General features: G+C 43.5%; 1 protein-coding gene across 11 annotated transcripts in view; it reads right to left on the bottom strand.

Annotated features, from left to right (window-relative positions):
• Positions 1–2,137: 2,137 nt before the first annotated feature.
• The window catches only part of ZFPM2 (zinc finger protein, FOG family member 2), a 563,228-nt gene continuing 537,481 nt past the window's right edge, over positions 2,138–27,884 (bottom strand). For all 11 annotated transcript variants that reach the window (XM_053244778.1, XM_053244780.1, XM_053244777.1 and 8 more), the window contains 3 exons: positions 20,624–20,830; positions 16,366–16,590; positions 2,138–5,618 (listed from right to left, as the gene is read on the bottom strand). In XM_053244778.1, the coding sequence (XP_053100753.1) occupies positions 3,130–5,618; positions 16,366–16,590; positions 20,624–20,830 (2,921 nt within the window). In that variant the 3' untranslated portion in view covers positions 2,138–3,129. The remainder of the gene's footprint in view (positions 5,619–16,365; positions 16,591–20,623; positions 20,831–27,884) is intronic.

Here is a 27,884-nt window from a genome sequence, read left to right as displayed (position 1 = left end):
ACTTTCTCTTGGGAAATCTCAATGGTTAGCTTTATACTTGGTACTTTAGCACATGGGGCTCCATTGACCAGATTGTTGAGGGGACCAAAGGGAATGTTCTGGCCTAGTAAGCAAAAGGATTTTTATAAAAAAAATTTTCCCCCTCCAGTAAATAATCTTCTACTGGCTTATCCATGTGCTGACGATATTTTTGGAGACCCTTCTCTGGGTACTCCTGTCATCTGTGGTGAGGTCGGTGACAATTGAGAAGGCCTTCTCAGTGGTGGCATCCTATTTTAGGGAATGCTTTCCCCAGGGAGGCTTGCCTGGTGCCAACTTTGATATCATTTGACACCCTGCGAAGACTTGTATTTTCCTTGTCTTTTTAATCTTTGATAATTATATGCTGCTATTTTATCCACTGTTGTATATCTGTTCTGTTGTTGTTTTCATGATTTAATGATCAGATTTATTTTTATTCCCTTAACATGCATCCTGCCCTTTCGGGGCAGGGTAAACATCATATACATTTGTCAGCTGACTTACCTGCGCATATTTTTCCTTGGTCTCTAACTATTGCTGGTATGGTACATCGGCTTGCTCCTGTATTTTTTTTGTGTGTGGCATGCTGGAATTTGGATAGTAAAGTCCAGTGTGTTATAGCTCAGGTTCTGTGGATTCTCTCAGCCCAGAAAGTTGCAGTTATGGATATTGTAGCTCTATGATTCTATGGGTGGGATCACATGAGCTGCTGAAAGCAGGTAAGAAGTCTCAGTGAGGGAACCAGAAGTTCCTGCAGTGGGCATGCTGCATGGGAGCATGCACACACCCATGCAGCATGTTGTCTGAATCCATGTTCAGATGAAACACTGTATAGGAGTGTGCACGCTGCAGGAACCTTAGGTTCCCTTTCCTGCTTACCTATTTTCAGTGGGTCATGTGAAACCGCCCTATTAATGCATGAAACCCAAATATAGCATATACCAAGGCACTTTCTCTCAGATTAATTCCACAAATTCATCTACCCCATTCCCTGTGGATTTTTGCCTTCTTTATTATTTTTATTTTTAAGCTCTACTATCCTGTCCTATATTGCCCTGTTGTGTACTCTTAATTTATAAGGAAGCTGCCTGTCATTGTCTTGGCTGCTATACACTTCACCTTTGATTTCTTCTGTGAAAGTTGTTTCCAAATCTGGCTTCCAGTTGCCCTTCTTACATGGCACCATGACTGTGGTCCTTGAGTCAACAACAGAGAGTTGAGCAGCAAGTCACAAGTTTGAGATGGACACAAAGGTTTTGTGGTAGCCCTTGTAGCTTAATGAACAGTGGGTAATCTGGCGAGAAAGGGTAAGGCTTAGATTCCAAACTTTAAATACCAGCCTGGGACCCTTTTGATAACAAGACTGAATCTCCCATGCCTTACATGTTCCTCCTAATGTAATTGGAAATACACTAGTGCAGAATGTCTAAAATTGTGCTGATTACTAAGAAAACCACATGGCTCTGTCATCGTCAGGAGTCAACATTGACTCAACGGCACCATCTTTTCTTTTCCCTCCATTAATTGATTATCTCTTTTCTTATCACTTGGCTGGCTATGGACTGAGTTCCAGATCTGGCAGTGTGTATTCAGCGGGTTGTGGGCATGTGCTGAGTTCTGCATGGGTTGCTTTTTGGTATGCCAATGCAACTACCCAATGATATCTTGTGCTGATATGCAAAGCTAGGACACACAAAGCTTGGTATACAATGACATCTTTCACACTATATGCACTACTTGTTATATGCTGACATCCCCTCCATATGCACTACTGAGACTGGAACTCAGCACCAGGGGTTCCCAATGTTGGGTCCCCATATGTTTTTGGACTACAATTCCCATCATCCCCAGCCACAATGGCCAGGCCAAGAATATCTTGAGACTCGAGGTTGAGAAGCCCTGTTCTACACAATAGTGTGCATATTTTCAAGTGGAAACTGCACTCTGGGGGATTCATGTGACTTAATTAAATCGCTTTAGGTACTCACTCCCATCTTTGTGGGAATACTGAGATTTAATTGTAGAAAGGACACTATTTGCATGTTCCTGTTAGCCAGTTAGACTTACTGAGCATTAGAAACCCTTGCATATGAATAAATGACTGCCAGACCAGTCCGACGATCTGGAATTTTATTCCATCCATATACATGCATAGTAACAACATTTGTTGAGAAATTATTTCTATCAGAAGTAGAACATTATCTCTGTGATCACCAGTTGCAGTATTGCTACTCTTATATTTAAATATATCTTATAAATGAATTAGATTCATACTTGCAGCATTGAGTTAAGGATTTCATTTTGACTGTGCCTTTCAAAAGATAAAACGGATAGATATGACCTCATTACTTACAATACTGCTTCCAGTAATTTTTGTTCATTCTTTATAAAGTATTGCATTTAACAGCAAAGGTTTAAAAATTGAGACAGAGATGCATCAGCGAAAGAAAATACAAGTACTATACAAGGGGGGAAATTGCCATCTTCGTTTTAACGGACGCTTCGGGTTAAGAAAGTGGACAGAAACATACTGCTACATACAAATGCAAAGCCTAGTGACTAAGGGACCGTATCTGCTAAAATATAAAGTGCAAACTGAGCCAAATCCTTCAAAAAAAATTGAAATATTAAGGCGAACTTTACAGCATAGTTGAAACTTTTTGCAAGTTATATTTTAGCATCTACATATATCTGCAATAGCATATAAGGAAAAAAAATCAGGATACACAGGTGCTTTTGAAGCTATTTCTAAAATGCTTTTCCGTATAGTTTGTGACTATTTTCTTTAAAATCTACTATACAGTGCAAACCATATGTGCTACACAATAACTATACAATAACATTACAAATGACTTTAATATAAAGTTTTTTTTAAATAAAAAATAACTACATCTATGAATACTGCTGGTAAAATAAATTAATTGTTTTGAAAATGGCACCAAGAATACACTTTACTAATGAATCGTAATGGAAGTACATCTTTAAAGTCTTCAACTCAGCAGTAATGAATTAACGCCTGATTGTCCAGAAGTAAATACAAACAGCTCTCTTTCAGACTTGTATGGAACAATATACTAAACACAGGTACCAAAGGTGGGCCAAGTATTTTCATTTGACATGTTCTGCTGCATGTGATGAGCAATAAAACTTCTTATGAGTTATAAAGTTTGATAGGTTGTTGAACTGGATGTCACACAGGCGGCAATACTTCCCACTGGTAGGAGCCTGAGTGGAACCATTCACACCTTTTGCTATACTAGATAACTGTTCTTCTGCTGCAGGAATCGTCGGAGAGACATTTTCATTGGCAGCTAAAGCATTATCAGATGCCCAAGATGGAGATTTGTGTCCATCTTCATGTTGCTGAGGATTCTGGGAAATATTCTCTTGCTGTGGGTTCACTGCAGGCCTTTCTTCCTGTTTCAGTCCGCCGTTAACGATAACCATGCCTCTGTTTTTTGGCAACAGTGGCAGAGACTCCTTCTTCTGTACAGGGCATCCATTTGAAGGGGTCTGGCCCTTCAGAGATTCACTTTCTGCATTTGTACTCTGATCTGCATCATTATGATGAACAACGAGGGAACTAGAAATGTAATCACTTGGCTTTATTCCATAATATGGAGAAAGCTGATCTGCTCCTTTAGCTTTCTTTATTGCTCCTGGGTAAAGACATTGTGGAAGAAACAAGTGTTTGTTTTCTTCTTTTGTAGCAATGAGCTGAGCGGCTTCACTAAAGACCTTAAGTCCTTGAAGAGTTGCTAAGTGCGTAGAAAACAAGTTTCCGTTGGGAGAAGACTGTTTTGAGTTTCCGTTTTTCTCACATTTGATGATGCTTCGTTCGTAACTGACCTCAGGGCTGTTCCGTTCACTTTCTGGGTTTGGAAAAACTTTGCTCTCAAGCTGTCCTATTTCATTACGCTGATGCACAGTGACAGGACAAAAATTCTGCTTATGGGCCAGGTAGTTTTCTACCTTGTTAAAACTGATCTTGCACACTGTGCATTCATGGTAGTCTAGCAACCTTTTGGGGGAAGCGGATGTCCTGTCAGACTGGGGCAAACATTTTTTGCTGAGATCTATAGGTACGTCCATCTCCAAGCAGGAAACTGTGGAATGTGACGTTTCGCACTTTGAAGCTGGGACACATTTATTAATAGCCAGTGATGTTTCTAAATGCTTTGAGACTATTCCTGGAAAGATATCACAGCGTGGATGGTAGCACTCTCCAAGGCCGTCTGTCGGTTCTTGAGAAGATGTACATGGGTTGGCAAGATTAGCCACTTCAAGAAAACGCTGCTGGACCAGCTGTGGCCTTTGCTCTTGCTCTGGTAGGCACATCTCATACATCTTTCTTCGCTTGCGCGTACGCATTGTCCTCTGCATGGCAGGCACTTTGTTGGAAGCAGATCTTTTAAGCGGAGGATCATGGCGTGTGGCACAGTAGTACTGCTTGTGGACCATGTATGTTTCATGCCTACTGAAAGTAATATTGCAAGCTTCACACGTGGTTTTGTTGGGATCACTTTCCCCTTCTATTAAAGGAGCAGTAGTTGGGTTCTTGCCGTCCAAAGGTTTCCCATTCGTTTTCTCATCACTGTTGGCAGCATTTGACAGTTTCTTCACCTGTGATGAAAAGTCTTTTTCATGCCCCTTAGTGTTTGGCCCAATCATGTCTAATACAGTGGAGGAGTTGATGCAGGATGCCTGAAGGAGCTGATTCTCTGGGTCCGAAGTGTGAGATGTAGCATTCAAAAGGTTGATAGAATTTTGACCATTATTGGGGCTTACAGCCTCAGGCAATTTTTCTGAAACACTGCCAAAATCTGGTGACTTTGCCATTTGCTGCCATCGACTGCTGCAGTAATGCTTTTTATGTACTAAGTAGTTGTCCAAATTATTGAATGTTATGTTACATTCAAAACAAGTAGCTCCTTTTGGCATGAGTGGGCTGTAAATAACTGGAGGATAACTGTTACTTCCATGCCTCAGCCTTCGATGGACCAACTCAGACATTTTGGCTAATATCTCAGAAGCTTGAGGAACCACTGTGATGTCCTGGGGAAAGGCAAACTGAGATAGAAAAGGTCCCATGGGGAAAGAAGGACCAAGATTAGGCTGGACTGGGGATGAGGCAAGCCTTGGGCTAGATGGCTCAGATTTTATTTTTGTGTAGGAAAAGCTTTGCTTGTTTGTGGCTGGCTGAGTTTCTGACCTCTGATTGGGGAGGAAAAGGGGAGTCTTTTTTTCACATTTGTCGAGCTCAGTGTCGGAACTCGCATCTTTTGTCTGCATTGTCTTTTGGCTCTCATTTCTGTTCAGGAGATCTGCAGTTGCCTGCAAAGTCTCTTCATTGCCACTTGGAGAGTGTTCAGTGTCACTTTCCCTCTGTAACTTGTTGCCAGAGACATGTAGATCTTGGTGCTGCAGCAGCTCTCTCTGAGTTTGGAAGCCAAAATGGCAGTGGGTACACCTAAAGGCAGCTTGAGTGAGATGTGAGAACAGGTGCTGATGGAAGTTAATTACAGAGTCTGCAGTATAGTTGCAAACTGTGCATTTCAGACTAGCGCCAGAAGGGAGAAATTCTTCCATTTTTACTCCTGGGAAGAGGGTAAAAAAAAAAAAAGGCAAGTTAATGTGAGTCTTTCCTTCCCCAGAATATATATCAGTGCAAAAGATAAACAGGATGACAAAGAAATGTAGGGAAAAGGTGAAAATTGAGAAGCCTAGTTTGAACGTTATAGACTGTAATCTTTTCAAAGGTTACAGTAATGCAGTAACTGCATTACTTTGAAATGAACCTGCCAATATCAGCATGTTCTACCCTACTTGCATTTCTGAACCTAACATCTGTAGCCAAATCTAATTACAGATGTTGGATTGGGAACTGCAAATAGGGCAGAATATGCCAAAATTGGTCAGTTTGGATGACACACCCAATGTTGGCACAGCTAGCCCAACACTGGAAGTTGGGCTCCCACACATGCTTTGGGAACTGGCAATTTGTGGCAACCGTTTTTGTTATATCTGAAGCCTTCCAGAGTCACTCTGCTCTACTTAGTGCAACAGATTTCTGCTCTACTTAGTGCTCACAAATTTTACTGAACCTTTAGTACCACTTGTCGCAATTATAAATTGTGCCCTTTTGTATTTTAAATAGCTCACTTAGAAGACCTGATCTTCAGAGGCGTAACTAGGGAAAACGGCGCCCGGGGCAAGCACTGAAATGGCGCCCCCCCCATGTGCCCCCCCGCCCCCCCAACATACCACATTATACTTAGGTTTTTCCTCACAAGCGCCCGCCACCGCCGCCGCCAAGCCAGGCCACTGACTGGTTGCCAGGCGCCAGCAAAGCAATGGGGGGGGCGCAGGCAGTGCGGAAGGGACTGCTCGTGGGGAAGGGGGCACTGATGTGCTCCCTTGACTGCTGCAGCACTGCTGCACTGAGCAGGAAACATTTGTATTAACAAATTTTTTAAAAAAATTAAAAAAAAATTGGTCATGGCGGCGCCCCCCACGTGACCAGAAAAGATGGCGCCCGGGGCACGTGCCCCCCCTGCCCCCCCTATAGTTACGCCTCTGCTGATCTTGACTGGGATTGTGCAGGGGACAGGGGCTGTAACTTTTGGATCTGCCATGAATCCATTATACAAGGGGGGAATGATCTGCAGGAGGAGTGTGCACAACCCCAGGAGGAGTGTGCACGACTACCAAGGGGAATGTATATAGGCTCCCAAAATTTCAGTCACAAACTGGCTGAATATTTAGATCATATGTTTTTACCTAAGTTTAGGAGAGCATTGACCCTTGCATGTTTGAATGCCCTTCCTTCTGCATTCTTAGATGGGAAATATAAATGAGTTCCGTATGCATTGCGTCGTTGCCCTTGTGGCTCAGGGGATATAGAGTCAGTTGTTCATGTCATTCTGTATTGTCAGTTTTATAGGGATGCTCGTATTAAGTTCATTGCTCCTCTCTTAAAGAATCATCCTGGCCATTCAGATCAATTTTACTTGGATTTTTTGATGTCAAATTTTAAATGTTACTTCTATTAATGTGGCCAAGTTTTGTTTTGTTGCATCCAAACTTCGTAGCTTGTATTAGCAATCTGAATATTTTGTAAATTATAAATGTATTATTTAAATGTTAAGCTGGTCTAAGGGCCGTAATAAACTTACTACTACAACTACTACAAGGGAAGGACTTTCTCCCAAGCCAATGGAAGCTTCTCTCCCCGCCCCCCCCGCCACTAAATATCATCCTTTTACTAACAGCAAAATGTCCAGTGTTAGTCACCCTATCTTCCACAATGATCCTGGTTGGGATAGTACTAATTGCTGATAGTCCTACTGACAGCAGAAAATAGCCCTGTCATACTTGAAGTAACATTATTAATATCACAGGTGGTTTGCCCTGAAATAGCATACATCAGATGTGATGTAACTCAGATCTCCATCTTGGCTCGAGAATGCCTGCTATTTCCACTCCACCCTAAATGCTCTGAATGGGCGGCATTCCTCCCTTGTTATTTAATCCTTGCCTTTTGTCATTAAAGCGACAGATCCATCAAGCTAAATTGTCTTAAACCATTTTTCACAATAGGTAACCAGCTCAAACTAGGGATGTACAAAACGTTCCGACGGTGGAAGTTTCCAACTCAAAATGGGTGGTTTCGAGCCTGAAATAGGGTTGCCATATTCAAGCTTCCCAAATCCGGGTGGCATAATTTGCATATTATGCAGCAACTAATTTGCATTATTTATTTATTTATTTATATTGGAATTTATATTATTCACATTGGGAGAAGGCTTCTGATGCCATTTACACTGCCCCCACTAGTAGTGTGCATGGTTCAGTTCGGGCACACTGTTACAGACCTCCGGACCAGTTCGGCAGTCCGGAGGTTTGGATGGGCGGGGGCATGTAGCTTTAAGCGGGGTGTGTGTGTGTGGTAGTACTTACCTCCCCCGCCGCTCATCCCCCTCCGGCGCTGGTCGTTTTAAACATCTTCTTGGGGCAGCAGAGTTCCTCCCTGCCGCCCCTGCCCCCGTCGTTGTTCCTTAAGGGTTAAAAGAGACTAGCGCTAGCGCCGCGCATGCGCCCTGCTCAGCGCGCGTGCTCGTCTGTGACGCTGGCGTGCGCGCGCCACATATGTCACGTGATGTATGCGGTGCGTGCCAGCATCAAAAACGAGCACGCGCGCCGAGCAGGGCACATGTGCGCCGCTAGCGCTAGTCTCTTTTAACCCTTAAGGAACAACGACGGGGGCAGGGGCGGCAGGGAGGAACTCTGCCGCCCCAAGAAGATCTTTAAAACGACCAGCGCCGGAGGGGGATGAGCGGCGGGGGAGGTAAGTACTACCACCCCCCCGCATAAAGTAACAGTCCCCCCCGTGCCGGACCGGGGGGGACTCCGGACCATGCACACCCCTAGCCCCCACCCGATTTGCTGGCCAGTTCTTGCTTTTTGTGATTAACACAATTTGTCAGGGAAAACATGAGAAGGGGTGGACTTTGAAACCTTTGAAATAATAAGCTTGAACACTCTATTCTTTTAAATCAAAGTACTTTGCACTCCCCAAGGTCCTGGACAGGGATGATACTGCTGGTGGGGAAAACAAAGGCTCTGTCCGGTGGTCTCCCTCCCATCCTCCCCATGCACTTTGTTGTTCTGGAGTCTGGAGAAGTCTTGCAGAAGCAGCAGAAACCTCTTCTGAGCTCTCGGTTTGTGTGGGACGAGGCAGGCAATGGGTTAAAGCGAGTGAATGGTGTTTCCCAGAGAGGCCCAGACAGAGCCTTTGTTTCCCTGCCCTGTACAAAGGCTCTTTCCATGCCTCTCTGGGAAACACCACTCACTCCCTTTAACCTATCGCCTGCCTTGTCACACACAAATTGAGAGTGCAGAAGAGGTTTCTGCTGCTTCTGCATGTCATGAGCTCACTCGATGGAAGACGCTGGCCAGAAATATATGACACAATAGCCAGTAGCTCAAGTTTCACTTTTACTGATAAATAGTCAGGTTTAACAGTCTCACCAGGAATACAGAACTGAGGAGTGAGAAGCCCAAATTCCAAAGTCACAATCGCTCCAACAAAAGCTCAAAGCAGATTTGACGTGTTGTTTCCAGCAGTTTATTCAAGGCACAGGGTGCTCGATTTATAGTCGGAAGCCACATGCACTTAATCAACACTCTACTCCTGCCAGCTGCCATAGATTCAATCCGGCTTCTGCTGTCTTCTCGCCAGTTGACTACTCTGTAATTCCGTCACCTGCTGCTGACGTTTTCCCCATCTGCATCCTCGAGTGGATAATGGCCGTTCAAATTCTGGCTCAGATCCTGACCCTTCTCTCCAAAGATCACCTGGCCCTGCTGGCCGCTCCTGCACCAAACACTCGCCCTGGCCTGTCTCAATTACCTCCCCATTCACATCACCGGCCTGCTCCTCCTCAGGCACCTCCCCACTTTCTAGTAAGTTGCCTGCCCCCCCTCCTCTCCAATGTCCTCGAATGGGGGCATGACACTGCAAGACTTCTCCAGACTCCAGCACATGCCCCCCGCCCAGCCAGGATGGGAGAGTGAGCTTGAGCTTCGCCCCAGACCTCCCCCCACCCTCAGATCAGGGAGCCCAAGGGAGCCCAGCTGCAGAGGAATCCGGGCAAACTGGTCGGCACCTTTGAAATTAGGGTAAATAATGAGTGATTTCAGCAGCCGGGTGGAGGAGCCAAACTTTGGGGGCTACCTGGAATTCCAGGCCACATGGCAACTCTAGCTTGAAACAACACGCTTTCAATAAAGGGCATTTTTCGAGTTCTGAGCAGAATAACCCTGTTTTGATCATAATGTTTCGACAATCCAAGAGCCACTTTGGAGACCTATTTTTCCCTTGCTGATTGGTTTTCTGGCACTGGCTTCCAATTAGCTTGTGGTCTCCTTGCTTCTTGGTTGGCTTGTTATACAAATCTAGTGTTGTCATAGACAACTGTGCCCCCATTGGCTGGGGGAAGGCGGGAGGGGGGAACACAGGAGGGAATTTCAAATTGTATTCAAAGGGGCTGGAAGGCAGAGAGAGCCCTTATGCCTCTCTTGTAGAAACATCAGGAGAGGTGGAAGGTAGGTTTGATTTTGTGGTTTTCTTTTCTCAGCACTGAGTATAATATGTTGTGCTGTTGCTGCTATAACTATCTGGTTTTCCTGGATCTCAGATTGACAAGGGCAGAACTTGTTGGAGACGAACTTCCAGTGCATCGACCTTTTGCACCAACTGTCCTAATGACCACCGGAGGCATTGAGAGTAGAGACAGTGAGTAAGGGTCTCCCTATCTGTCCCCACTCTATGACCCCTGAACTGACTCTGCAGCACTTCCTGTGCTGAGTCACAATCATTCCTTTCTTCCTAGAGAGCAGATGGTAACATCTCTCTCTCTCTCCTTACCTATCCATTATGTAGTCCTTTAGATTAGATATAGGTCTTTTCCATCTAAGTGTATTTAACCAATAAATGTTTAGTGTTTAGTCACACAAGGATCTCCATCTGTTTTCTCTAAATAGCTGCAATATCCAAACCATCCTCTGCTACCTACTCTGTAACTGGAGTGTGTGCTCATTCCTTAGTGCTCTGCTGTTTTACCTATTGTGGGTAAAAATCAACAACATCTAACAGAATTTCCTTCCTTGCTTGAGTTGTGGTATGGTTTGTTTGTGAGATAGTGTTGTGATGGGAAATGGACAGTGGCAGTAGGGATCTGCACGGAACTAGCTGGCCCAGTTCAGTTCAAGGCCGAACTGGCGTCGAACCCAGTTCGGTCCGGCACCCCCTCGAACCCCCCCATTCGGTTTGGTCCGGGGGGCTTGCGATCTTGATTTTGTTTTTAAAAATAAACTTTAAAAAAAATCTTTTACTCCCCTTGGGTGAGTTCCTAGAGGTGGCGGGCGGGGGGTGGTGGTGTCCACAGAGGTACCTCCTCCCCTGCCAGCCTTAGAAATGACCCCTTAGGCCGGTTTGGCTGCTCTTCAGCCGGTTTTTGGCCTTCACCCGGCAGCCATTATGGAGACCGTGCGCTTGCGCAGATGGCCTCTGTGTGGGCCGGGCTATAGCCATGTGTGCAGGCGCACAGCCTCCATAATGGCCACCGGGCGAAGGCTGAAAACCGTCCGAAGAGCGTGGGGGGAGGGGAATCTCCGTGGGACACACACCCCCACCGCTGCCTCCAGTAACTCCCCTGAGGAGTAAAAGGTTAAAGATTTTTTTTTAAATAACAAAATCAAGATCGTGAACCCCTCAAACATTTGCGAATAAGATCGTGAACCCCCCCGAACACCCAACCGGTTCGACATCAAACCTAAGTGGCAGCTCTCTGTGTGTAATTTATTGTTGGTTGCTGTGATGAGCTCCATATTTGCCCTTGAGACTAACTTGTGCTTCACTCAGTGCTCTGGTCTGCTCTGCAATCTGTATTGCAAGGTGTAAATGTAAAGTTGCCATCAAGTCGATTTCGACTCTTGGTTCCCACAGAGCCCTGTGGTTTTCTTTGGTAGAATACAGGAGGGGTTTACCATTGCCTCCTCCTGCGCAGTATGAGATAATGCCTTTCAGTATCTTCCTATATCGCTGCTGCCCGATATAGTACCAGCGGGGATTCGAACAGGCAACCTTCTGCTTGTTAGTCAAGCATTTCCCCACTGCGCCACTTAAGGTGATTGTACTCAGTCAAAATGTGGCTGAAGTTGCTCTAGTTGAGTTTTTGGATATGCTTGCTGCTAAGGATGCTGCTGTGGCAGCTCTTGCAGTGCTAGGAAGTAAGGAGTCATAATTGTGTCTGTGTGAGAGCAACTTGTGCCAATGATGTTATTCCAGTGCAGGCACTGTGGCTGGCCGTGGATTCTTTCGGGGCCATTTTTGGACTGTGTTTGAAATGGGAAGGGCAGTTTCCCTTTTACTATGTGCTTCTGCAGTGTTTTTCAGGGCAGGTTTCATAATGCATTGCACTCTGTGACTGCAGCTTGTTCTGGCCATAGGGAACAATGGGATACCAAAATGGGTTGTGTCTACCTACCACCCAACCCACAAAAGAAATGGCCAAGCAGGCAATTTTAAACAAATGTTTAACTTTTCCCCCAAACCCCCATTGGAACCTATGGGGACATTGGATCCTATGGGGTTTTGGGGAACAGTTAAATATCGCCTACTTACCCATTTCTTTTGTGGGCTGGGTGGTAGGTTGCAGCCATTACGCCCTGTCCCCCAACCAATTTTGGTGCCCCTAGGAGCTACCCATAGGGAACAATGGGGTTTTTCAAGTTTGTTCCATCGAAAATGGCCAGACCAATTGATTCGACAGAACATTTCACCCATTTGCATTTAATTTTGAACTTTAAACAGAATGCAAAATCCATTTCATGCATGTCCCTAGCTCAAATCAGACCTACCTTTATTTCAGACCCATTAAGGAAGAGAAACCTCTAGTTTGAAAGAAAGACCTCAACCCTAAATTGGCCTAAGATCATATCAAAGATGAATCTCAGGGCCGTCTATCGCTGGAGGAGTGGTAAAGCCTTCCCGTTTCTTAATCACTAGAAAATAGTGGACAGGACTCCTGCCATTCCGTCACCAGTCCAGTCAAGATTTGCCAGTAGCCAGGCACCATGCCAGCAGCTGTTTCATGTGTCCAGAAAGGGTGAATCTGTAGAGACTAATGCTCTTTCAGCCAAGGACCTGCCTGCTGCTAGACTAAGGTAAAACTCAGTGCTAGTTAGTTCATGTTTCGTATTTCTTTTGAATTCCCATGTGCCTTTCTTTACTCCCAATTTCCCTTATTTTCCCCAGCTCCTTACTCTCTGTGCAACTCTTTCTTAATAAACTGCATATACTTAGAAGTGGCTTCAGTCTGGTTTAAAAGGTTCTGAAGTGTTACTTGCAAAACTCTTTTCCGTGTGCCTCGTAAGGTCATGCGCTACTGATGAGTTGTTTTTAGATTAATATACTGTTTGTCTAGAGCTATGTTGTGTGGATTCTGGGTGTTCAGTTTCCGTAAGTCCCAAGCCAGACAGTTCTAGGGTTGTTGAAACTATGTCTGAACCTGGTCAGTGGCTTTAGATCAGTTTTCAACTGGTGGCAGCCTACCTCACGGAGTGGCATGCTCCTAAATTGGGAGCAAAGCAGTGTTCTCTCTAATTATTTTCATCTCTGTGCAGAATGAGTTTTGTTCTGGGCATTAGTATCAAGGCATTGTGTGTGCACATACACTGAGTGGGACCTTTCCAATTCAACCTGAGCGGGATCTAAAATTAACTGAGTGGACATCAAAATACTTGTGAGCGCATGCACATGTGCACGCCTTAGAGGGAACACTGGATCAGAGCAATCTCTCTACTGAAGAGTAGATCCCAGGAAAGCATAGAGTAATCCCCGTCCCATCACACCAGCATAATCTTTCTTCTCAGATTCTGTTTGCATTGCTGGACTTACTGATACTCCTAGTCATTTGCTAGGAGATACCAAGTGAGAGGTGAAAGGGATCGGCAGCCCTTTCTCTAGCAATTATTTAATTAGATTCTGCTTTAAATATGATTGGGACCAGGGGTGGCCCAAGGTATCAAGGCACCTGAGGCAAGGTGCCAACTGCAACCTTGCCCCAGGCTCCTAATCAGGGCCAAACTCCCTATCCAATCAGACCCTGCAAGCTTTGAAAGTGGTGTGGGGAAAGGCGAGGAGAGAAGGCTGCCAGCAGCCTCTTCTTCTCTCTTAGAGCCTCTTGCCAGCTTTGCAAGGAGTGTGAGAAGCACTACTTGCAAAGTTTGTGTGAAGAAATGACTCCTTCCCATTGTGTCCTATGGTTTATTTAATTTGTTCTGTGTCCCCTCCAGGCTCTGCAAGGGTTAAAAGGTAGCAACCTCTAACAGCCAAGTCTGAGGTAAATGTCTGCTGCAGAGTTGACAGGGAACAAGGAATCTGACAAGGAAAAAGCCTATAGGTAACAGAGAAGGCATATGCGCTGGCTTAGGAGGGGTCTGAAAGGTACCGCCAGGGCTATCGCATGTTTGTAATTTTTAGGGGGAATTGAGGATTTATTGTAGAAGGAGAGGGGATATGGACAGGAGGTCATGGGAACCTTGAGGACCTGGGGGGTATTGTGGAGACAAATGGGTTATCTCGAGTAACTGTGCTTTGGAATTCTGATGTGATGGTATTGGTTTGTTTTGAGATGAGGAAAGTACCTTGGACTTAAAGTTGCCACTTGCTTTAGTGGGGGGGGGGGCAGGGAGGCCACAGGAAGAGCAAAGAGACAAATATAGGCCTCAAAGCTTGAGAAAGGAAGGGGTGAATTTGGGAGACCCCTACTAGTACATCATGAAAGAGAGGCATCTAAACACCGTTGATACTGTGGAAGAGAAGGGACCGGGTTTCACGATCCGTGAGACCCGGTTTGGGGGCGGTGAGCGGGAAGAGCGGGCTAAACCCGCTCTCCCCGCTCACGAGCAGGGAGGGAGCCCTGGGCGGCAGGATCAGCCGCCCACACGATTGCCGGCTCCGAGATGGAGCCGGCGGGGGCTGGGGAGCTCGGGGGCCGCGAGTGCGCAGGGCATACTGGGGCGACCCCCGGAGCTGGGAGCTGGAGCACTGCAACTTGAGACAGCTTGTAGGTGCAATGCTATCGCTGGTAAGCACCTTCTAATTTACTTTTGAAGGTCTCTCTGGCCACAAACCTCCCAAACCACCTGCAGCTGAGAGCTGGTCTTGTGGTAGCAAGCATGACTTGTTGCCTTAGCTAAGCAGGATCTGCTCTGGTTGCATATGAATGGGAGACTAGAAGTGTGAGCACTGTAAGATATTCCCCTCAGGGGATGGAGCCACTCTGGGAAGAGCAGAAGGTTCCAAGTTCCCTTCCTGGCTTCTCCAAGATAGGGCTGAGAGAGATTCCTGCCTGCAACCTTGGAGAAGCCGCTGCCAGTCTGTGAAGACAATACTGAGCTAGATAGACCAATGGTCTGACTCAGTAGATGGCAGCTTCCTATGTTCCTATGAGCTGTCCTACTGGAATCTGCTAGGCCTTGAAAGAGAAGTCTAGGAAGCTTGTTTGTTTTGTATTTTACACTCTAATGACACTCTTGCCAACTGAACATTTCATTATTTGTTCCTGTACTGTGGTTTTTGTTTTTGTTTTTAATTTTTGAAGGCTTTTGTTACAGTAAACCTGTTCTTGTTTTTATACTATTTTAGTGGTGTCTCCGTCTGTTATTTTAGTCCCACTTTATGCCTACCTGCCCATTTTATATACCACACAGCTGACTTTTGGTGGTGTTGTTTTTTTGAAAGATAGAGTCACACAAGCTAAAGGTCTTATTTGGGGGCAGCGGATGGTTAGACTAAGGGCCAGCTGCAGCCAAGCCCTCACAATTTGCAAGGGTCAGATTGGTCCCAAAGACCAATGACACTAATGGCAGGGGGTGGGGGTGGCATATTTCCATCCAGCTATTGTCCTAATAATCCACTGCTTGAGGTGACCACCTCACCTCCATGAAAGAACCACTCATGATCGGGACAGACATCTGAAGGATTTAATTTGGCTTTGAATGACAAAAGGTGATCGGGACTTCAAGAGCCCAGGTAAATAGACGGAAATGGCATAGTACACCCTGACAGAGATTATTAGAAAGCTGTTGTTCCCCATCTACAGCCTGACCCATTCAGACAATGCTTGGACTGATCTTTCTGCCTCCTCTCAGTTTTCTCTTCTTCTTTGTCCACAGGGATTTAATTTTAGAAATTTAGATATGCCAAGATTCTTAAATTAAAATGAGAAATTAGATTAGAAAGAATCAGTTCTTGACTCTAGGAGCATGTTTTCACACATATTGAAATGATGTTTCCTAGATGATGTCTAGAATTCAGCCATGGATGGAACTGATAATCAGTATCTATGGACAATTGCAGCAAGAAGCAGGAGCTGCTCCTCTCTCAGATAGCACCTCTTCCGGGATGAGAGTTTACTTGAGGCTTATGCTTTGACATTGACATCACCTCCTAAGCATCTAGAATATCACATACAGCCTGCGGCCTGCAAATTTAACTCGTTTGATCTACGTCTTTCAGACACTTTCCATTTATATCTGCAGCACTTTGTAATAAAAGTTCAGGTAAAACTAGGTCTGTCATGAAAATTAGATATCTTAAACAGAATAGGTGATGAATAGGTACGTAATACAATTATGGCAGCATAAACCAGAAATAGTTCAGTTCAGTGCTTGATTTCACCTTTTAACAACTTTTCTTGGGCACATTGTTAAAAATTTATAAGTTGGAGGTGTCTAAAGAAAAGCTGACTCCAGCGGAGCAAGTATTTCACTCACCACTGTGAGAGTTTAGATGAATTTCTAGGGCTCTTGCATTAGAAAAGCTTTTGGTGCACTGTGGAAAGGGGCAGACGCTGGAGATCTGCTGAATGCTCTCATCATTTTCCTCCGCTAGTTGAGCTCCTTCTCTTTGCCTCCCGCTGCAATAGTACATGAGGTGAGCCTGCAGATTTCGCTCGCTCCGGTACCAAATGCCACAAGATTTGCAGGGGAATATATCCTCTACGAGAAAAAATAACAGGTGCAAGTAAGCCATAGTTTACTCCTGCCGACAAGTCTTAGAGCAACAAGTCTAAGCTGTTTGATCTTCTTATTTTAAAAATACCCATTTAGCAGCAGGTTCGCAGTGCCGCACATGATTAATAAATAACACATAGGAACTAGACAGAAGCCAGATGTAAGAACTAATTATGGGTTTTTTTGAATCTGTTCATTTAAAAGAATTCTTGGTAGACATGCACTGAGCAAATGCAATATATGTGCAACTTGTTTACCTAGAAACACATATCTTTTGGAATTGCTCTTCAGAAATCTGCGGTACAGAGTCAGCAAGCTGCTTGATCCACAATAATTGTCAAAAACAAAATAAATACTCAGAATTTCCATTGTGGTATAATTTTATTGGCTTGTGACCAATAACTATTCAGTTAAATACAAGAACAATCTTAAATAGAAAAACTTTAACTAAATTACTATGTGAATAAAATAAATAAACAACTCTATTTTTCTCTTTAAATGTTTGAAAATGGTTATTTCTTGTGTTGAGATTAAAGGCACATAAAATACACATAAAATAATGCATTTTTAGTAGGAAATTATAGCATTATTTCATTTATTTACTTACAAAATTTTTAGACTGTTAGAAAAAAAATGTTCACCAGATTGTTGCCCAAACATTTTAAATATAAATATCAAAAACATCCCATAAAAACAATAATTTTAAACTACGCTGAGCAGGATCTTGTCAGCAGAAACTTCTGTTCATGGAAGAGGGCATTGTGCTTGCACAGGCACCCCATTAGTGGTGTGTTGCTCCATTGGCAGAAACTCCTTTCAGTCACAGAAGATGCTTTTGCTGATGGAGCAACACTCTGCTGAAGGTCTGGATGCCACTCTCTATCATGAAGAAGGAGAAGAAGAAGAAGAAGAAGTAGTAGTTGTTATTTAGGATATTTTTATATCACTTTCCAATGAAAAATTCTCAGTGGTTTACACCACAAAAGGAATGAGAACATGGTTCCCTGTTCCAAAGAGGCTTACTCTAAAAAGACAAACAAAGGAGACACCAACAGCCACTGGGAGAGATGCTATGCTGAGCTAATCAGGAGTTACTATCTCCCTGTTAAATATGAGATACACCATTTTAAAATGTACGTCTTTGTCCAGTTAACAGGAGGATTTAAAGGAAAAGATGATGATGATGATGATAATAATAATTAATAAACAATATAAGTGGAAAATCAGACATCACCAAGACCTGGCAATGGCGTAAGAATGGCAACTTGAAGAAAGAAACAGAAGGTTTAATACTGGCTGCACAAGAACAGGCACTAAGAACAAATGCAATAAGAGCCAAAGTCGAAAAATCCACAACAAACAGCAAGTGCCACCTTTGTAAAGAAGCAGATGAAACAGTGGACCACCTAATCAGCTGTTGTAAAAAGATCGCACAGACTGACTACAAACAAAGGCATGACAAAGTAGCAGGGATGATACACTGGAACATCTGCAAAAAATACAAGCTACCTGTAGCCAAGCATTGGTGGGACCATCAAATTGAAAAAGTTGAAGAAAATGAAGATGTAAAAATATGATGGGACTTCCGACTACAAACAGACAAACATCTGCCACACAATACACCAGATATCACTGTAGTCGAGAAGAAAGAAAAACAAGTCAAAATAATCGACAACGCAATACCAGGGGATAGCAGAATAGAAGAAAAAGAAATAGAAAAAATCACCAAATACAAAGATCTACAAATTGAAATTGAAAGGCTGTGGCAGAAAAAGACCAAAATAATCCCAGTGGTAATTGGTGCCCTGGGTGCAGTTCCAAAAGACCTTGAGGAGCACCTCAACACCATAGGGGCCACAGAAATCACCATCAGCCAATTATAAAAAGCAGCTTTACTGGGAACAGCCTATATTCTGCGACGATATCTATAACAATTGACAATAAAATTCTGGCATCCCAGGTCCTTGGGAAGGACTCAATGTCTGGATAAAACAAACCAGTCAATAACACCTGTCTGACTGTGTAAACAAGAAATAATAATAACGATGATGATGAGGTCCTACCCAAGTTTGGGAGCTGTGTATGCTCCCAATTGGTTGTGTGAGTGCAAACAACTAGGGAGAAGGAGGAAGAAGTGATTGTGTGGAAGCAAAGTAGGAGGAAAAGCTGGGCAGGGCAGCTTTTCCTCCTAGCTTGGTCAAATGCTGGGTATGAAAGCTGGGTAGGCCAGTGCTGTCCCACCCAGCTTTTCCTCCTACTTTGCTTCCACACAATTACTTCTTCCTCCTCCTACATAGTTGTTTGCACACACACAGAAACCCACACCCACAAAAATTGGGAGCACACCCAACTCCCAAACCTAGGTAGGACGCTTGTCCTACCCTGTTTTCATTTGTGTGAATGATCACAATAAGTCTGTAAGGTAAGTATTATCATCCCCATACTGCAACTAAGACTTCAAGGGAGTAGCTTGGCTTGCCTGGGAGGAGAGCTGGTCTTGTGGTAGCAAGCATGACTTGTCCCCTCTGGTCTGCATTTGAATGGGGTACTTGTGTGAGCACTGTAAGATATTCCCCTTAGGGGATGGAGCCGTTCTGAGTATGCAGTCCTCTGTATGCTTGCATGCAGAAAGTTCCCAGTTCCCTCCCTGGCTTCTCCAAGATAGGGCTGAGAGAGACTCCTGCCTGCAACCGTGGAGAAGCCGCTGCCAGTCTGTGTAGACAATACTGAGCTAGATGGACCAATGATCTGACTAGGTATATGGCAGCTTTGTACGTTCCTGTGTAAGGTCACCTAGTGAGCTGATGGCAGAGGCAGGATTCAAACCAGGCAAGTCCTGATTTACATACAGCTTAGCCCCTATACTATAACACCCCTTGTTTTAACGTAGCCAGAACTGATCAGTGAAACTTTCTGCCATAGTATGCAGTGAAGGCCAACACTACTGCTGGACTGAAGACTGGAAGAGATGAGCTCACAGCCCAGAAATGTCTGGGGGAAAACTGTGCAAAGGCGGGGAGGCTTAGACAGGTGCAGTACATGAGCCATTCTTCTTAAACACTGTAAATGACACTACCTTCATTTATTTCTTTTATCTTAGGTTTGATCTAGACAAATAACTTGCCAGTGTTAAACCTATTCCTGGACCATTTTATTCCAGATTGTACATGCAAAATTGCATGCTTGAATGCTCTACAATAGGTTTTCTTTTCTTTTCTTTAAAGCTGGCCCAAAAATGCCTTCCCATTTTTGCTGCCCCATTTGCAGGTGGAGAAAATGGTAAAGGCTTTATTCAGAGGGGTATGCATGAATTTTTGCCCAATTTCAGAAGGTTTACCAGCAACTGACATGTGAATATCCTTTTAATTCTTTTCCTTAATGCAGCACCTGTGCAGGTAGTAGCAACAGTGCTGAAGTACTGGAGGCCTTCCACCATTTCTTCCACTGGAATGCACTGGGAAATGATGGAATGTCTGGTCATTTTTCTCGGGGGGTGGGGGGATGGCCAGCAGGAGCCAGCCTCCAAGAAGGCACTGAGTGCTTCAGATGCTGCTGCTGCTACCACTATAGCATTAAATACAAAAAAATAAAAGAACACCGCTGCTGCTGCCGCCGCCACCGCCTTCAGGAAGCCCCCTAAAAATGGGTAATCATTTGAAGTGAAAAAGTCCAATTAGTGCTTCCCTCTGAACTTGTTCCATCCCACCTCCCCCGCAAAAGATATTTCGGCAAATTCTCAGGCCAGCACTGTACGCATGGTGGAAAAATTAGTTCTGTATGCAAAAAGGGAGTGTTTGGTTTTAGGGGAAATTCCACAGTGCAGTGACCTACCTGTAGTTGTACAGCCCAGGAACTTAATAAAGGAAATTGAAAAGCATTTATTTTCTTGGTGTGACGCTTATGCTGCTGCTGATTGTTAAATTGTAGACGAATTGGTCTTGCAAGAAATATGAGTGCATAGTTACAATGTTAATTTTATTAATACTGTTTTGGAAACAAAATGTGTTGGATCACTCACTGTTGACAATAGCTGTTGGCAAAATGGATGCCATAGCAGCTTGTTGAGGAAGCAACTGTATCGAATCCAGCAGACGAGCGGGATACATCCCCTCTGTAAGAGTCATCTGACTTGCAGCTTGCAGCCTTGAGTCAAAATCCACAACAAAGGCAATGAGCTCTTCACCCTCAGCAATGGTCTTCGTCGTCGTGCACCAAAGCTGTCCCCCTACACAGAAACACACACACAAAACCAGAAAGATTTAATGGTCAGCTGCAGTGCTGTGTTCTAATTTGGGTGGCGATGAATTGCAGCACTCTGCCTTTACAGCTCTTTGTTTCTCCACAGCAATGTTGATGCTTTGAGCCAGCCATGCTGAAAATATAGGTAGACGATGCATTAACTGTACTGCAAAGGAATTACAGACAACAGCAAGTCTTGTGCAAGCCATTGTCTCACTCAAATGCAGCTGTTTTGCCTTATGAAAAGCAGGCATTCTCAGAAGTATGATACAGAGGAATATATTTTCACTGGTTGGTATCCTGACTAACCAAATACCCTCAAAAGATTGCATAGTTGGGCTAAAAAACCCCCCAGAGATTTGTGGGATTGCACTATTCTGCTATACCACTCTTGCATAAAAGTTCCCTTTAAAATAAACAAGGTGGGCCACAGGTTGCACAATTGTAAACATGCTTGTGGTAGTGCAACACTAGTCTTGAACACAAGCTCCATACTTAGCACAAGTAACTAGCACAATGTCCTTCTGCAAGCACTTCATTCCTCAGGATGGCACACTAGGCCCATCCACACTATCCTCCTATCATAGGAGGAGCACCCAGCCAGGCTAGGAGAGCCAGGCGTGCCCTCGAGCAATAAACCCCAAGAACGAGATAAGAGGATGGGAAAGTGATTGTGGGAAGTGGAGCTGGGTAGGATGCATGCCCTGCCCTACTGATCTTCCCAGCATTTTACTGAGGATGGATGAAAAGCCATCCTACCAAGCTCCCACCTCACTCTCCTCTCCTATCTTCTCTGGATTAACAAGACTACGGATCATACTCTGTTTGGGCACTCCTGCTACCCAGATGACAATCATGTGAATGAATCTACTGGTTTTTTATGGTTAGCAGTTTTGCTGAACTTTCTGTTTTGTTTTTGTCCAGGCCTTATGTACAATTTGTATGCAATATATTTATGTCTCTCACGAGACCATCCCTAGGGAAACAAATCACCTACTACTGGAAAGCACAGCTCTGAGATCCTCACAAGGTCACTTCTACCCTTTGTTGGTGTTTGTTACACACTTTTTCTAAACAAAACGCACACACATACTAACCTACCTACCTACTTTCCCTTATGTAATAATAATTGACTGTTTTAGCTTCCCTTATGCTAACCGAACTTCCTGTTCAGATATGCCAAAGATCTGTTTCATAAAGCCTTATTCAAATAAAGCTTTGTTTAAAAGGGAAACTTTCTTCAAACAGCTAGATACACTATAGCTCTGTGCTATGTCACGTGGAGTGCATTAAAAAGAAAATTAACTATGCAAGTAATGCACTAATGTATTTGAATGTGATAGTGAATGCTCATTTATTTAACATGTTTAGACAGGCAAAGCACTTATATTGTGTTATCTCTACTCTCAGGCCTAGATACATATCCAGTACAGTTGTGGCTAAAATAATGTTGCATAGTTTATACATTATAAAGCCTTTTCTTCTACAAGTTTTGTATATATAGCAAAAGCTATATGTTGTATTCATTAGACAAGGGGAAAAATGGGTACCAATTTTGATAATATTGCTGTTTATCTTTCAGCATAACTGCCTTTTCAACTACACTTCATTTTTTCCCTCCTCAAAGAGATTACAGTTTTAAAACAACTTGTTGCAAAAATCTGGTCGAAGAGATAACAGTATATGATATGCAACAGCTAAATAGAAGAATTAGGACATTGTTTTATTGGAATCTTGGACAATTAATTAATCCAGTCCTATTAGCTTTCAAAGATGAGCAAACACAACAGCATCACTCTGTGTGTTTGGTGGGGGGAACTAAGGCGGAGCTCTTAGACCTCAAAGTGATACAGAAGTTCCAAAACGGGGGTGGGGGGGGGAGAGTATTTTATTCATAGTAATGCAGATGGGTTGGTTACAATGACTGCAGCAAATTTATTACAACTACTATAATTTTGAGGGTTTCCGGTTTCCAGAATTCATTACACTAAACACTGCTCTTGTTTTTTCATGGCAAGTTACCACTCATGAAAAAAAACAAAATCTCAAATTCCTTAAAAACCTGGATTTGAGCTGTGGCATAAATAAAGCAAAAAAATTTTTTAAGTGGATTTGCTTCATTGGATCATTTATTTGAATCCCTGAATTATTAGGGTGCTATTGTACATTTATATCACAAATACAAATATTATGGATATTTATATACCGCTTTTCAACAAAAAGTTTCCAAAGTGGTCTACATAGATAGACAGATAGAAAGAAAGGGCTCACAATCTAAAAAAACCCCCAACATAGATAGACACTAGCAACAGCCACTGGAGGGATGCTGTGCTGGGGCTGGATAGGGCCAGTTTTTATCTCCCTAAATAAAGAGAATAAATAAAAATAATAATATTTTAAAATTATTATTTTTACAATAAAGAGAATCACCACTAAATAAATGGAATCACCACTTTTAAAAAGTGTCTCTTTGCTCAGTTAGCATTTCTCAACACCTCATACATGTAAGCCTTCATTATGAAGCATTCAGGCATGCAGAGAGAGGCTGACATCCAAACTAAGGAAGTGCAGTGCCATGTGAGAAGTTGCAGTGTTTATGATGGCTTCAACTAACTCAGGAGCAGCGACATCTCCTTCCCCAAGAGGTCATATGTGTCACATGAAAATAGATCCCTGAGAGTCAAACAGCCCTCAGGGTTGTATTTTCATGTGGCACAAGCACATCTGGGGGAAAGGGAGGGCATCAAAATTCACCACTCTATGTGAGCACTGGTGCTGTGTAAGTTGGGAAATCAGGTGTTCTTGCCTCTTTATAATTAAATAATATTATTTAATATTATTATTTATAATAACGTAGCACTGGTGCTTCTTTAGTCTGGATGCCAGCCACTGTCTTCCTTCTGCCACTTTCCATGTATACCCCTGGATGCCTAGGAAGAGAACTTCTCCAGCATTTCCTTTACATCAGTGATATTCCCCATAAGTCACTATAAACCCCCTAAAACTGCCATTCTAAGAACATTTAACTGGCTAAATGCCAAATCTTGGTGAGCAGCTGCTTACTCAAGTTGTCCCGCAAATGCTGGTAACACTAGTGAGCATCCAGTAAGCATTTTTCTTGAACTTTCTGTTTTCTTCTATTTCAATATCTTTTCTTACATATCTTGCATGTCTTTTCACCAGGAGGAGGTAAAAATTCTCAGTGACAAAAAAATTAATGGCCAGGGTGTTGTCATTTCCTAGTCTTTGTGCTTTCCTTCATTCCATGTCTTTGGCAGCTTTATCCCTCGATCAAGCCTTTATCCTTCTATCTCGCCCTCATCCCCCCAAAAGATGCTGTGCTCATCTACAGTGTGCCAGCAGGCCCTCCCCCAGCACTGATGCACTGAGAAGCCACACACCACCGCACTCTCTGTGCTTTTGGCATTTGTCTGAAGAGGCAAGCTCCGTAAGCATGACGGAACTTGTTTCTGTGATGGAGCTGTGGTGCTCCAGCCTTCCAACCACAGAAACAAGCTTCATCACGCTTATGGTGCCTGCCTCTTCAGACAAACATCAGCAACACAGAATGGCTTGCGGCATTAGCAGGAGTTCCAGGAGTGCTTTCGGGACACTGTATGCAAATACAGAGTCACTTTTTGGGGGAACGTTTGAAGAGGGCTCATCTCTTTCAAGTATCTCCTCAACTCACTTTCCCCTGTAGCCACATATTGTCTGTTTCAACATATATGTCCTTTCACCAGAAGGGAGCACAAATTCTCAGTGACAAGACAAAATAAAAAATTAAAAAATGGCCAGGGTGTTGGAATGCAATGCAAGCCACTTATATGAGCCTAAGTACAGTGGTCCCTCGACTTACGAAGCACTCGACATCCGAAGATTTCGACATACGAATGACAAAAAATACCGGAAGTCGTTGCCGGTTTAGATGCGGCTTCCTCGACCTACAAATTTTTAGATGCGGTTTCCTCGACTTACGAGTGTTCCGGACCTCCATGGATGCGCTTTTCGACTTACGAAAATTCCGACCTACGAACGTGCGTTTGGATCGGATTATCTTCATAAGTCGAGGGACCACTGTACTGTAATGCGCTCTATGTGGGGCTGCCCTTGTACGTAGTCCAGAAACTACAGCTGGTCCAGAATGCGGCAGCCAGGCTGGTCTCTGGGTCATCTCGGAGAGACCATATAACTCCTGTATTGAAGGAGCTACACTGGCTGCCAATATGTTTCCGGGCAAAATACAAGGTGCTGGTCATAATCTACAAAGCCCTAAACAGTTTGAGCCCTGGGTATTTAAGGGAACGCCTTATTCTGCATGAACCCCACCGCCCACTGAGATCTGCTGGAGAGGTCCGTCTGCAGCTGCCACCGTCCGTCTGGTGGCCACTCGGGGACGGGCCTTCTCCGCTGCTGCCCCGAGGCTTTGGAATGCACTCCCTAGTGAAATAAGAGCCTCCCCATCTCTGACAGCTTTTAAAAAGTCTTTAAAAACACATTTCTTCACCCGGGCTTTTAATTAATGTTGTCTTAATGGTTTTGGTGGTTTTAATGCTGTTTTAAAATATTGTTTTAAAGTTTTTAAATTGTTGTAATGTGTGTGTCCCCAACCCCCCCATTTTTGTCTTAATGAATGTTTTGCTTTGTTTTTGTTCTGTTGTAAACCGCCCAGAGACGTAAGTTTTGGGCAGTATGAAAATATTTTAATTAATAAATAAATAAGTAGCTCTTAGGGCCCCAGCTGTTATTTGTTAAATCCAGCACCGAGCCCTGCTGCCAACCCAGCAGCCGTGCTTGTGCCTTTAAACTGTGAGAAACAGCAATAGATGGAGCACCCTCATGAGTTCCTACCCATTATAGCCTTCCTTCTGTGGGCAAAACAAAGTTCCTGCTTGATACAATAAGCTGGAAATGAAGATAGGTGAAGGGACAGGTAGGAAGCAAAGCAGCTGTTTCCTTCCTTGTCTTTTCACAACTTTTAAAGGGGCAGGCATGATAGACAGCAGGCAACACTAACCCAGTATTTGATGATGCAGTTTGAACCAAAAGGAAAGCCTATCTTAGGTTGCCCCATTTTTCTACATCTTTTGTGACCCACCAATGCACCAAGCACTTCTTCTGTTCAGGAAAGGTTACAAACTAAATGAGGCAATTTCTCAAAATCTGTGGAAAAGAAGGTGTGAGCTGTCTGTCCTTTATAATGTTTATGATTGAGGGTCTTGTGAATATAGATCTGGTTCCTAACAAGAAGCTTATTAGTGACCCACATAATTGCCATCAAAACTGTGCACTGCAGATTTTGAGAGTAAAGCATAGAGTCATAGTTCAAAGTTTATTAAATTTTGGAAATTCATACTTCTGTTACAGGAATCAGTTCCCTCAAATATTGCCAAGTCCTGCCAATTTTGTTTTTCACATGTTGTTTTTATTATTTATGAAATCAGTGCCTGCAGAATGTCATGCAGACCTCTGCTGATAAACTCTAATTAAGATTAAGACAAGTCCTTTGGAAAGGATCCCATCATTAGCAAACCCGATAAACACACACAAAAAATACTCCCTACTTGTCAAACCAGAACTATTCAGTAGCCTAACAGTATTATCTGTTGCTAGGCTACAGCACTGACAAAGGTTCAATTATATTGTGTGGCCATACCTATAGAGTCCTGTATAAGCAAAATGTATCTTGTGTAAAGGCACAGAACTTCAGCCATTCATGGCACCTCACAATAGCAAAAATCAGGTTAATAATTACACAATGCACTGCAAAACAATTGTTGAGATGCATTATGTGTATATGCACAATCACTTCTAATTTATCTTGGTGATTGATAGACATTTGTTTTGTAACAGAACAAAATGCCAGCAATAGGGGACCATAAACCATAGAACACATCTGGGACATTCGGAATAGAGAACCTAGCCTAGCATAAAATATGTGTGAAAAATGGAGCCAATAAAATCTTATGAAGAGATAAAGTAATATCCACATCCTGATCCAAATACAAAACTACATCCCATCTCATATTGGACATGGTAACTGCTTGAAATGCAGCTATCGGCATTGCTCCATTTGGCAAGCAGTTTGCACAAAGAAGTTTCACATGGGTCTGCATCAGTTCTAACCTTTGCAATAATGTACTTGAAAGTAGACTTTTGCAACTGCGCAGCAGGCTGTTTCACACAAATGACTTCTGTCCGCATGGTAAATTTACAGTGCTCTTGTTTTCATATAATTGTACCAATGAATGGTACAGTTACACATTATACTTACACATGGAGCTCCTCTACATTCAAACTGTTTAGGAATGGGGTATCTCCAATACTTGGTTGGACAGGAAGCCGGACCAGAAAGCATTCAATCACAATTAGTGCAATTGGGTACGCTGCTGTCAAGCCTTATACAGTAAACATGGCTAGAAACATAACAGGGACCTATTTGGACAGTGCTTATTTCTGCTCCCTCCTGTCTTTGTAACAGTGGACTTCTTTGGGGAATTTTGTAAATCATTCACTCTTATTTGTCTTTTTTAGTGCTCATTATTATTTCCCCCCTAAAAGAGTAATGTTTAATATAAGGGCCATATGTAGCTATTTGTTTTTAAAGCATTTTCCCTGCTGAAAACTCAGTTGGGGGCTTTCCCTCAAAATCAGTGGTGCCATATGGCTTCTGATTAGTCCTTCTATTGCTTTTATCAGCACTGGCTTTCCAGAGGGAATGGCTAAAAATAGTTTAAACTTTCCTCCTAAGACAAAGGGAGTGGTGAAATGTAAGGCAGCATCGCCTTCCCTGGGTTTCGGGTCTCCGCAGCAGAGGCAGCTCTAGAGTGCTTCTGTATTAATGGCTGTATGAAGCAAGTCCCTCCTATTGCACAATCAGGCTTTGTTAAGCCATCTGAACTGAGCCAATTGCCTTGTGAACACACCTAGTTGTCTATGAAAAAAGTTGCTCTCAGAATGCCATTTGGTTGCTAATCAGTCTAGGCCTGCCACAACCGACTGTGCAGCCACGTTATGCAGATTTCCCCCCTTTCCCTTCT

This window comes from Hemicordylus capensis, chromosome 4 (assembly GCF_027244095.1).
Source record: "Hemicordylus capensis ecotype Gifberg chromosome 4, rHemCap1.1.pri, whole genome shotgun sequence".
Classification (NCBI taxonomy): Eukaryota; Metazoa; Chordata; class Lepidosauria; order Squamata; family Cordylidae; genus Hemicordylus; species Hemicordylus capensis.
The sequence above is the reverse complement of the archived record's forward strand: the minus strand, read 5'-3'. Positions and strand labels throughout refer to the sequence as shown.